Source organism: Maniola jurtina, chromosome 22 (genome assembly GCF_905333055.1).
Source record: "Maniola jurtina chromosome 22, ilManJurt1.1, whole genome shotgun sequence".
In the NCBI taxonomy this organism is placed as follows: Eukaryota; Metazoa; Arthropoda; class Insecta; order Lepidoptera; family Nymphalidae; genus Maniola; species Maniola jurtina.
The window spans coordinates 11,882,061-11,894,494 of record NC_060050.1 but is presented as its reverse complement, the minus strand read 5'-3'; the positions used below and the strand labels follow the sequence as shown (position 1 = coordinate 11,894,494).

At 37.2% G+C, this 12,434-nt stretch overlaps 2 protein-coding genes across 4 annotated transcripts in view; both read right to left on the bottom strand.

The window, feature by feature from the left end:
• Positions 1–371: 371 nt before the first annotated feature.
• On the bottom strand, positions 372–2,066 carry LOC123876878. Of its 2 annotated transcripts, none has more exons than XM_045923275.1 (2): positions 1,500–2,066; positions 372–1,005 (listed from the first exon to the last, which is right to left on the bottom strand). In XM_045923275.1, exons 1-2 carry the CDS (start codon positions 1,872–1,874, stop codon positions 466–468), a joined length of 915 nt encoding a protein of 304 aa, XP_045779231.1. In that variant the 5' UTR covers positions 1,875–2,066; the 3' UTR covers positions 372–465. The 2 variants fall into 2 exon arrangements, with proteins under 2 accessions (XP_045779231.1, XP_045779232.1); XM_045923276.1 differs by having other exon boundaries at positions 1,587–2,063.
• Positions 2,067–3,582: 1,516 nt separating this feature from the next.
• LOC123876881 (fibroblast growth factor 10) overlaps positions 3,583–12,434 on the bottom strand; it is a 248,910-nt gene continuing 240,058 nt past the window's right edge. For both annotated transcript variants that reach the window (XM_045923281.1, XM_045923282.1), the window contains exon 5: positions 3,583–11,155. In XM_045923281.1, coding sequence (XP_045779237.1) covers positions 10,673–11,155 — 483 coding nt within the window. In that variant the 3' untranslated portion in view covers positions 3,583–10,672. The remainder of the gene's footprint in view (positions 11,156–12,434) is intronic.

Genomic DNA, 12,434 nt, shown 5'->3' with positions numbered 1-12,434 from the left:
CTAATAATTTGAAAACCTCAATCCTACGAATTTGCATTTCATTAAAATTGGAATTAGTGATTACTATTTATTAGCTTCAGTTTAAGTGTAGGTAAAGTAGGTATTTTTTGTGCTTTTACTCAAAAATGACTGAAAATAATGTATTAGAAATAGGGATTCATGTATTCTAATTGAAAATGGAATGAAATAAGTAGTGCACACAGAACAAGTAGACCAATGTGAAGTTGTAACATGGCAGTATGCATCCTTCATAGACAAGGATTGAATACACAAACCCAACTGATGAGATCTGTATTATTGTCCAATGCATATCAAATCATAAGTTTCATATTCAGATTGGGCTACTTGTTTTATGCACACTATCTACTGTGTATTTATAAAGTCTTTATTAATATCAAACAATAATTACATTAGCCCAATTTACAAATGAATTATCTTTAGTCTTTGGTAGGTACAATTAGTTAATCAATCCGCAATCTTTGCACCCTCTTTATCCTTTGTTAGATCTTCAATGACCACCTGTTCTGGGATTTGTTCTACATCCATTCCTTGCACAGAATGTAACAAGACTCGTTTGACCGTCTCCATATTGTCATAGAGTCCATACTCCGCTTGCCACAGTATTGTGGATATTAACTGTTGTACGTTGCCTCGGACTTGAGGATTTTTGAATTTGCGAAGTCTATTACCTACGTATTCTCCGAACACACAATATTCATCTTTTTTTTGGCTTTTATCTACAACTACACATTCTGGCATTGGTTTAGAGTATGCAGGATTTTGTACAACCCTATACTTTGGAGCACTGGGTGGAGGTGTCAGCACTTCTCTCTTGATAGTCCTGTACTTCTTCTTACGCTTTGGTTTGTAGTCCACTGTCTCGTAGATTTCCTCATTGAGCCACTCTTCGTCAGAGGCTTGCATCTGCCTGACTATGTTCAATGGTTCCCCGTTGGTTTCTGCCGGGTTTTCATTGTCAGTTTCAGAATTTTCTAGCACATCAACCTGTAATTGAGGAATATTTTTAGGAAAAAAATATTTTTTAGTCAAACACAATTGGATACGTACTAGGTTTATCAATAATTTTGTATGAAGGCTCTTTTTGATAACAAGAAAAGCTTAAGGTAAATCCAATCGGCAGTTGGCCAGTATGCCAGACTATGGTCAAACTCTTCTCATTCCGAGAGGAGAACCGTCGTTAGAGTGAGCTTGCGAGGGGTTGATGATGATGAAAAATAATCAATTAATTACAATATAAATATTATTGTATAGGTACCGTTTTGTTTTGTTTTGGTATCATAATCGTTTTAAGTAGGTATCGATAGTCGATATCTCAGCTAAGTTAAACAAAATCGATACACTTAATCAAAAAGTTCCTACCTAGCCAAAACGATTTAATCAATGGCTTGTATCCAATATCGATTAGTTTCTCGAATCGACTCATAAACATTGTTATCACCATGTACTTTATTTATCAACCTATTTAAGAAAATAAATACCCGCTGTATTTCTATAACCGGCATAGAGTTTTCTGTAGAGGGGTTTCGGCTATTTCCTTTTTTATTAACAGATACGGAATAACGTACGTTATCGTTTTTGTAGTTTTTAGTAAACCTCTTCCTTCGAGGCGCACTAGTACTTTGGTTTGTGCTTTCATCTTCGTCGAAGACACGGAAATTCGAATCGTCCAAGGTTCCATTCTGCAGCAATTCCCACTGTATCGGATGTTTATTCACTAAATGCGTTCTCAAATTCGTCGTATTACCGAAATACTTGTATTGCGTATCGCATAATTTACACAACACTGCAACACATCGTTGATTCTCCTCCAGTCGGTCAAAAAACCTCCACACTAAAGACGATGTTTTCTTCATATCGATTCCCAATCAGTCCGATCACAGATCAATTTATTTGCCGCCTAATATTGATGATTAAAGAATCGTAACCGAGTAAAAACGCATCGATTCTTGTTATCACTGTCACAACAAGATGGCGATCGACGAAACATCGAGCGAACTGCAGAACTCGAGCGGGCAGGCAACCTCACTCGATAATCACGTCTCGCCGCTCGCGTCAGCCAACCAGCTTTCAACCTTCAACTCTAGTCTCTATGGTTATGGTGGCGATTTTATGTTGTATCTGTGCTTAATTTAAATTAAAAAAGTGGTCATTTAATTAATGTAGAAATATTATTTTCATTTATTTTAATAAAGATTTTGTAACATTTTATGTGCTATATATTTAAAAAGATTTTTCAACAATGTGTATAGTGCCATCTATCGGTACAGCTCCTAAACATGATTTTCTTTTTTTATGACAGCTCTATAAAGACGACCGCAAATCTACCTAAAAGGTGATCAAATATCGCTAGCCTGAGCCAGCCGGGCAATTCAGATTATACTCGATTCGGTAAGTTATCGTTCGATAAGATGTATTTTTCATTGAAAACTTACCGAATCGAGTGTTCTGAATTGTTTGAAAAATACATCTTATTGAGCGATAACTTACCCAATCGAGTGTTCTGCAGGTCTTGGCTTGGTCGCTGAGGCTGCAAGCCCCAAACAACGGTTTTTTTTAAATGAATGTTCGGTAAAAATACAAATCCTTTTAATTTCCTGTCCCCTGGAAAGTTTGAAAATCCGACCTTATTCCTTGTGTACAATATTAGTTATAACTCTGTGCAAAATTTCAGCTTTTTCAGTCCAAGTGGCGTCGATGAGTACCTACCTCAGTGAGACCGGTCATTTCTTGACATGATTAAGGAGCGTTTCCACTAAAGCGAAGTGAAATTATCACGTCATCTCTTAAGGTGCCCACGCACTTGAACTGAACTGCAGCCGAACTGCGCGTCGCGGCAGCGCCCCGCACGATATTCTCTCCAGCCGCGACGCGCGGCAGTGACGCGCTACGCGATACACGCGTCCCGGCTGGGCACCTTTAAGAATCTGATAGGTCGAAAACACGTCTCTGCTCCGCTCCGCTTCAATGAAAACGTACCCTAAAGCGTGGTATATACTTAGCGGAGCGGAGCAGGGATGTGTTCAGTGGACCCATCAGATTATTGATAGATGATTTGATATTTTTTTCACGTCATTTACAGTGGTCAGTAAAGAACTTGAACATTGACGTTTTTGAATTGATTCTCGAATGGTGGGTGCACGCGAGTATTCGAACGGTCGGTGCGGGAGCACGCCATTGGTTGATAACTTGCTTCCTGGATTCGTGCCACACCTCTTGAGGTTCAAGTTGTTTGCCAGGCACTATATTAATCATTTTAACTGTAACTTTTCAGAGTTACGTGTGTATTAAACAATTAAATATCACTTGCTTTAACAGTGAAGGAAAACGCCGTGAGGAAACTTGCACACCGGAAAGTTTCTCCATAGTGATCTTCAAGTTGTGTGAAGTCTACCAATTTGCATTTGGCCAGCGTGATGGACTATGGCCTAACCTTTCTCATACTGAGAGGAGACAAGGCCTCTTGTAGTGAGCCGGCGATTGGTGATCATGATGATCAGCCAAACACGTGCAGGCTACTTGTTTATATCTGACTATGATAAAATATTAAATGAAACAACACAATATATTTTAAGAATCATTTTATTTATCTTTCGGTATAAGAGGCTGTAAAAAGTTTATTGTCTAAAAGTTTCGATCAATCTTTTGGTGAGACTTAAAATACGTCATAAGGTGGTTTCGACATACGTCAGATAAGTTCAATGACCTTGGCTTTTTAAATTAACGGCAGTATTCCATTTTGTACATTAAACTGCTTTAGCAACGAATACGTTATAGGCTAAGAGCTGGTGGGAAATTTTGTGAGAGAACTTGATAGACACTAAAATTTTGTAATAGTCTCTCTACTGCCTTACTTGAAACATTGATCCAGGAGGATGATAGTCATGAATATGACTATACAGGGTCATGCATGCAAAGAGGGAAGTACTAACTACTAATCCAAAAAGGAGTCAGTGTACCTCGTCCTCATTATTAACTTTTATTAAGGACCTAGCCTTAAATATTAAAAACAAGCAGCCGTTCTATATAAAAATATCATTGTCACTTGATAAATTATTATTTGGCATTTTTTAAGGATTTAAGGCTTTTTTAAGGATTTAAGGGTTGGCCCCATTGTAAATGTAGATTTTTTTTATAAAGATACATAGAGTAGATCGCCGTTTAGGTTAGTACCCCTTTTCTGCATGATCCTATATTCATTGGATTTGTAAAAAAGTCTAGTCGTCCATAATCGGAGAATGCAGAGAGATTTTACAAAAAATATTTTCCAGCTTTTATTAAACACTTTTCAAAATTTGCCACCATCTCTAGGGCCATTATAATAATTATTATTGTAAAAATGTAAAGGTATCGAAATTAATTAAGTAATACTGTTAGACCCCATGACGTTCCCGTTGGCGTATTTTCCGGGAAAAAGTGGGGCGTTAGGAGCCATATATTGGTGGGAACAGATTTTATAAGCATTCCACTAACACTCTCAGCATTTATATAATTATTTTATTACAATTCATATTATTTTACATTTTATTAATCTTATTTGGCTTAACTGAAGTGGTGGCTCAACCAAATATTGTCAAAACTGTGTGATACCTAGTTCATTGATCAGACAAATGTATTAAAAGTTTTGAATAACTTGAGTTCATACAATCCAGCGTTCTGCAAAAAGGGAAATAAATGGCAATCCAAAGAACACATTATTCCCTTACATGTTTAATTAAAACTTCGATTAAAGTCGTAATACGTTGTAAATGACATTATTGTATCACAGGTAGGTATAATTTGTTTTGAGTGGTAACACATTTTCGTTTGCGTAGTTTTAAATGAGAGTTAAGCTTTTGGTTGAGCTACCATTTGTTACTAGTTGAAAATTACTTAAGTTTTTAGCTGCACTGCCTAATTATTTGATTTATATAATTTATTTATTCGATTCATTAAAAGTATGATAATATGAATGAGTATTTTAGTTCTAAATGACTCCTGTGTAAAACCCCTTTGCCTTTTGTTCAAACAATAATTATTATTAACATTGTGCGAATGAAAATGAACAACATTAGTACTCTCTGAGTCGGTAAATCTATTACAAGTAGGTATTTTATGGCACATGCGTATAAATAACATAAAATTAACTCATATTTATACAAAAACGAAATAGGTACCATTATCTTCAAATTTTCACATTTCCCGAAAAATAAAGTTAATTTATGAACTATAAAAGGTTTGCAAAATTCTCTACTAACTACTACTAATGTATATTAAAAAATATAGAATCGAGAAAATTACCTTTTAAACAAAAAGCTATTTGAAAAACATGATAAAGTGTCTTACTTACAGGCTTTAATGATTTGCTTTAAATCCTAATGATTTATAATTATTGTATATCATTTTAGATGCCTTAGTTATTCGAGGAAATAGGTATTTACTTTATTTATCGAGAAATATGTATTTAAATTCGTGCGTATGCAACCATAATTCGTGAAACGATTAGGAATCGATTAACGTTACAGAATAGATGAGAAATTACACAATTCTTACAACGTCTATTACAAATATAAAACTATAAAACTAGGTACTGTAACTGGAGAAAATTTACAATACCGAAATACTGCTTCTACTTTCTAAAGATCGATTGGTTTTTATTTTATCTACAATACGAGTCAGGTAATCGATAACAAACCCGAATAAGTTACGAGTGAAAATGACAAAATCGATACGTTAAAAAGTTGTTATTTTGAGTAAATGCTTCATTAAATCGTGTACAGATTTGTCCTTTCCTTGACATTAAACAATTACATACAACGTAACATAATATCATAAATTAATTGGACACATTCTCTCAGACACTCGTAGGTACAATCATAAACTTGCCACACATATTGACGTATTCGTATGACTTACTGTAATCAGCGAACTATTACGCAATGTACCTAATTTTCGATTGTATAATTTCTTTTGTTGTAAAATGGTAACCCTGTAAATTACTGGCAGTGTTTAAGTTACAGCAATGTTAAATTATAGCAAATCTGTATGCATTTTAGAACTGTAATGTTGAGTCGTGTTTTCCACTTTTTTGTTTCACGAGCCTGTGAAGTTAGCCTAAATAAATTAAATAAATTGTATTTATTCAAGGAACTTTTTTCATCAGAAGTGGGATTTTTCTTATTTAAGTTACATTAATTTAACATTTTCATAATTATATTTCCTTCTACATAAAATAAGACAAAAATATAAAATCTAACTCTCCCATTTCTGATGATTTTCTCATCTGTCCTTAAAGTAGTTACTTCAATAAAAAAATTGTATCTGCATTTAAAAATGTTTCGACTGTAACATTGGACATTTTTATAGGTATAAATGTTCATAAATAAATAAAAATATATTTTTTAAGTTCGCTGACTCAGTGTGATATAAAATAGAAACATTATACGCATCATTCATATTTTAACAAGAATGCGAGGGAAATCACTAAGAATGTAATCGTCCATCCAAGCACAATATTTGCGTACATCATACACATATACACTATATTAACTCTGATCATTTGAAGACTGCCAACTTTTGTTAGATCAATTTATTCGTATTTGTTATAACGAACTAACGTTGCGTTCGTTAACTTTCATTAAAAAAAATTCAAATCAAGGTACATAGGTAATCAAAACAAAATACTTTACGACCAATCATGACGGTGGAATTGGTGGATTGGATGAGGTCTATAGATTGGAGCGCGCTCATCTAAAAGAAGTCTCTTCACTCTTGCCTTGAAATACTTCAAGGCAAGTTATATTTGGCAGAAAACATCGGGTCCACCTGAAATTACGTACTGAACAACATTTAGTAAAAAAGTTTCGGACAAATTGATTTGATGTTAATCACTTAAGTTCGACAACACTAACGGCTTCTGGCTTTTCTATGGTAAAGAATAAATAGTAAATAAGTGACATTATCTGAGTGATCAGAGTTTACATAGACTATATTGTAACTGAATGGTTATAAATATAATACACATAAATTGGCTCACTAAAAATACAAGCGTATGACAACCGACATATCTACTTACATCGGACGAACTAAAGGGACAGAGATTAAAAAATCAACTAAAACGTTAACAAAATACGACTTTCTCTATGGAAAATAAAATAAATAATTTACAAATTAGATACACGTTTTTATATAAACTATCTACTAATAGTCACTTCTTCGTCGTTATACGTTATCACTAATTCCACTTTGAATGGTACGAAGCGAGTGGTTCTGCGATTGAAACTAAACCCAGTATAACTCCACTTTAGGACCACGGTAGTTAAATGGTATTGCAAAAGAGTCAGCAATTACGATTTGGTCAGATATCAAAGTTTCGAAATTATTTTTACAACAGTTCAACTAAGAATAAGATATATAAAATACTAGTTACATTCCAAGATGTTTGGATTATTTTCTTCGCAAGATCACTAGCTTCGTGCCCTCAGAATTATAAATACAGAAGCATGCCGCCCGCCGCACATAACCTATCATAGTTCATAGCCTACTCCGAAACCGACAGTACCTACATTACTCAGTCAATATTTTTCAGTCAATTTCTTATGAAATTACACCAACCCGTCCCACTAAGTACAAAATCTCACTATGCTCTCCACTCGTGGCAAGTCGAGGAACTTTCATGTAAATTTTCGCCGCGAAGAGCTTTTCGTGATTTACGAATTTTAATAAGGTGATTTTTAAATTCGATATTAGGTCATTTAAAAAAAAATCAATGTTGTGTGATAGGATGGAAAATGGCTTATGGGAAGTCTTATTAAATGAAGATAATTAATATTTTCTTACGGAAGTTTCGTGCATATTTTCTCCGCCACTCTCTTTTTTATGATTACCGAATTAATTTTGTAATAGGACAAGGTAATTCGACTATTTACTAAGAACCCGACTACTACTTTTGGGACGTATTCAGTTATTATTTACTTGAGAAGGTTCGTGTAATAACTCTCCTTTTTATGATTTACGAATGTTAGTAATCGGAAAGCACTCAGCGAATTACGATTTTCTGTAACGATAAACTCGGAGTGGTATCAAAGAGCCCGTATACCGTATCGTATCCATTAACGGATCGCTTAGATTTAATTAAAGTAAATTTAGAAGTCAGTTAGGAAATGGATTCGGATGATGTACGAATAATAAACACGGTCTCGGTGTGGTGTAACGATGGAAATAGATTCGAAATGTCTGCAGGGATGCGGAAATGTTTGGAAGGAATTTGTTTTTTTATTAGATTGATAAGTTAACCCTTAACTGCGATGTTTTTCTAGTTGTAAGTGATCATGCAGTCGGCTAAGATCGATATAGCATACTTTGTCTTTGCTCAGACTTTACTTAGAGTTAAAACGAGACAAAATGTATGACATAAATCTGTCTCGTCTTAGCTCTAAGTCAGCAAAGTCGCTTTACTTTGCTCAGAAATACCTACATAGATTTTTTTTCCAAATAAATACTTACACTTAAAACGAGACAAATGTATTACTTTAAATCGTTTTAACTCTAAGTAAAATCAAAGTAGTCTGAGATCAAAATGGGTTAACCTGGCCTACCTACCTATAGCATTTTTTTTAACAAAAACCCCATACATATCTAGTATTTATACAAAATTGTACTGAAACGCTAAATCGCTTGACGTCACGGTTTACCCGCTAGTTAACTAGCTACGGCCGAAGCCACGACTGGCCACGAGTGGGACCCTTTCCTCCCCCCTCTCTCCTCTAACACAGTTCCACCTTACCAAACGATAATCTCGACTCGTTTAAAGCGAATCCGTTAATTAATTAATCATTAAGTTATCGAATAACATCTAAGTTAATAATTTCATGATAACTAAGGCCAATATCTCACTAGGATACCATGTCGGCGCTACCGATCGCGCCATCGCGGAGTCTTGAGCTACCAAACGAGAAACATCAAAGCAGACACTAGGGCGAGAACAATCACCTCACATCAGCTGCAGTGTACATAATATGCGATGACATCCTCACGCACGAGCAGTATGCAGGAAAAGCATCCCTGGTAGCGCAACTGGTAACCGAATAAGTATAATAGCTCTATGCATATTAGTGGTTGAGTCACCATTGGATGATACTGGCCGCCGCCACCAAATTGGTTTCGCAACCATGTGGACACCATCCGGGTGATTGCTAACTTAGTGATCCTCATTTGACATTTATTTTTAATCCATTAAAGGTTTGCTATGAAATATTACTTTTATATTGTTCGTCGAAGCAGCATCGTAGAACCAACCAATGTTAAATGAGGTTAATGGCTTTCATTTAGTGACATGATCACTGAATTACCGAATCACCCCGCAAGTGAGGTATCGTCCATAGGACTGTACTTACCTACCTATAGATTTTATTGGTAGCGTGACTGGTTACGCCGCCACTGGTGTCCTAGTGAGTCAGTGCCCTAAGACAATTGGAATCTTGCCGATAAACCTACGTTTTAAAGCGAACTAGGAATACAAATTGAGATAGATAATTTCAGCTTTGGTAGTACCTATAATATCATTACGTTATCGATGAAAGTATCGAATTTGATTCGACAGCATCGACGTTTGCTCGATTGAGTATTTTGATACGTTACAGTGGGCTTAGTATGAGATATTACGTCACATCTATGTTGGTAGAGTTCGAGCGTCGAAACACTTCAGTGTTAAGGTAAAATGGACTTTTACTATCATGTTTTTAAGCTCAAATTCTAAGCGGAAACGTTGGAAAATTAAAATCGTCTCACTCTAACGTTATTGTTTCTTGATCTCGAATTTTATAAACGTTAGGTAGGATGTAGAATCTCATACCAAGCACACAGCTCTGGCTAGTTACTTGTACAGTGTAAACACTTGCAGTAAGTCAATTTCTTAATTTCAATTTTGACTTACTGCTAGTATTTATACCGCGGGAGTGAGTTGCCAGAGTTCTGCAGGTTTTGTTCACACTTCACTGCAAGGACACTTCGCTTGTAGCTGAGCGTTGCGCTAATGGTTCGGCTCCACTATCGGAATTCAGCAAATGATTAGAGTTCGGGCTACGATATTTAGGCATTCGACTAATCTACTGACCACTCTATTTGGGATGGAATACGGCGAATGCTTTGAGTTTTGCGAATTTTTAAATGTTTTTAAATGTGTGTAGATATATCCCGAAAAAACAAAGAGATTGTGGGGGATTTTTAAAATACCTAGTTATATTCGCGCCAGGTGATTCGGGTTAGCGCGAATGTGTGGAACAATACGATTGCCGGCAGCCAATTCACGATATCAAAGTCAAAGTCAAAATCATTTATTCAAAATAGATAGCATTTACTTTTTTGATTGTCAATTGTTGGGTTTGTAAGATGATAAAAATATATGTACTAATAATTGTATAATGATATACCTAATGGTGATAATTAATTACGTAAACTTAAAACTAAAGCTACGAGGGTTCCGAGCGCGCCTTGGTGTGAGGTACCACAAATCATTTGCTGAATCCCGATAGTGGAGCCCAACTATAAGAGAGCGACGCAAGTGAGTTTCGAGAGCCGTTCGTCTCGGAACGGCGTCGAAGGGAATGCTAGAGATTCGGTGGAAGGGTGGAACGGTGCTAGTGTGCGAGCGCCACGGCAGCCAAGGCGAGCAGATTCAGGCGCGCCCGTCCGGCGCAACCGACCGAAAAAACTCCGCGTCCGTCGTGGACATCGTGGACATGGTGGACTCGTCCCACGACTCCGTCGTGGACGTGGTCCCGTCGTGTTTTCTCCTCGCCTTGGGGTGTCGCTGCTTCTTCTTCGAGTCGTTCGCTTTCTTGTGCTTCCGCTTCCGCAGGTTCTGGCGGTTGACGCGGCGCTGGCAGTTGCGGTGGAAGGGCGGCGCGCGCTTGAGCTTGCCGCGGTGGCGGCGCGGCGGGCACTGCGCCGGGCGCGCGCCGGCCCAGCGCGACGTCATGGTGAGCGCGTAGGACGACAGGTTGCCCAGCGGCCGGCTGACGGGGATCTGCGTGCGGCGCGCGCGCCCGCGGTTGTCCAGCGCCAGGAACGTCTTCTTGCCGCCGCGGATGCGCGAGTACGTGTTGTAGTTGTTCTCCTCGATGTGCTCCTCGAACACGCAGTCGTCCGAGATATCCTTCTGGAACAAACAAACACAGATATTCAGTTTCGTTAAAATGCACCGATCATAAAAGTCATAGAAAGAAATACGAAATCCTAAATATTATAACTAATACGATTCGGCCTCGCACACGAAGGATTCCGTACCGTACTACAAGTAGCGTTCCGGTACGATGCCGTGTAGAAACCAAAGGAGTATGGGTTTAATGAAAACTGCCATACCCCTTCCAGGTTAGCCCGCTTCCATCTTAGACTACATCATCACTTACCACCAGATGAGATTGCAGTCAAGGGCTAATTTGTATCTGAATAAAAAATACTTTTTAAGTACTTATTTTTATTTTTATGGCAGCCATTTTGATATTATTTATCGTTACCGCATAGCGGCAATAGAAATACACATTCTGTGAAAATTTCAACTCTTTAAGCACCTATTACGGTTCATGCGATACAGCCCGTTAACAGACGCACGGAAGGACAGCGGAGGGTGTAGAGACTCTTTGGAACGCTTCGGGTACGGACCCCTAAAAACGTTTATTTTATAAATTGTGACACAACAAAGGAACGTTGATCAATCGATGTAGTTGCAAGTAGGTACGTAGGTTCGTTGTATTACCTCAGAAAGAATTTTCATCAGCTAACATCGCATACACAATTACTGTTTAGACTTTAGCTCCTATAACAATGGTTCCTTCAAACATGCACTTGCATTGGAGCCCGCTGTGGGTACAATACTGTTATCCCAGATATGCATTAATAAATCGCCAGATAATTCCCAATGGCCCACGATACTGCGAACGTGACCGGCGAACAAACAGGCAGACAGGCAAATAGACAATATTTGCATATTCGGATTCCCTTCCCGTTTGCAAGAAACTGGCGAGAGGTGCATCTAAAGGCTAACCCGGCTGCGCTAAACTGCATTCTTTACAAAAGGCTCAAGGGTCGATATTGTTTATTGTGATTAGGATTTATATTGATCGTTATTTTACAGAATATGAGATAAAGCTCGGATTCCTTCCGCGTAAGTTTTGGTTTGTCGAAAATCCCTTGGGAACTTTTTGATTTTCCGGGATATTGAAGTTTATGCCCGTCTCCAGGATGCCAAGCTCCAAATTTCGTCAATCTTTTTTAATGTTTAAATTATCGTGAGTAATTACCATTATAAGTATCTATACATAGATGTAAACTCAGAATGTAGAAGTTCGTCAAACTTATTTAAATGGATGAGCCGGATGAGCGTGAAAAAATAACAGACATATTACTTACAAAGATAAATACTTTGTCATTTTTAACCC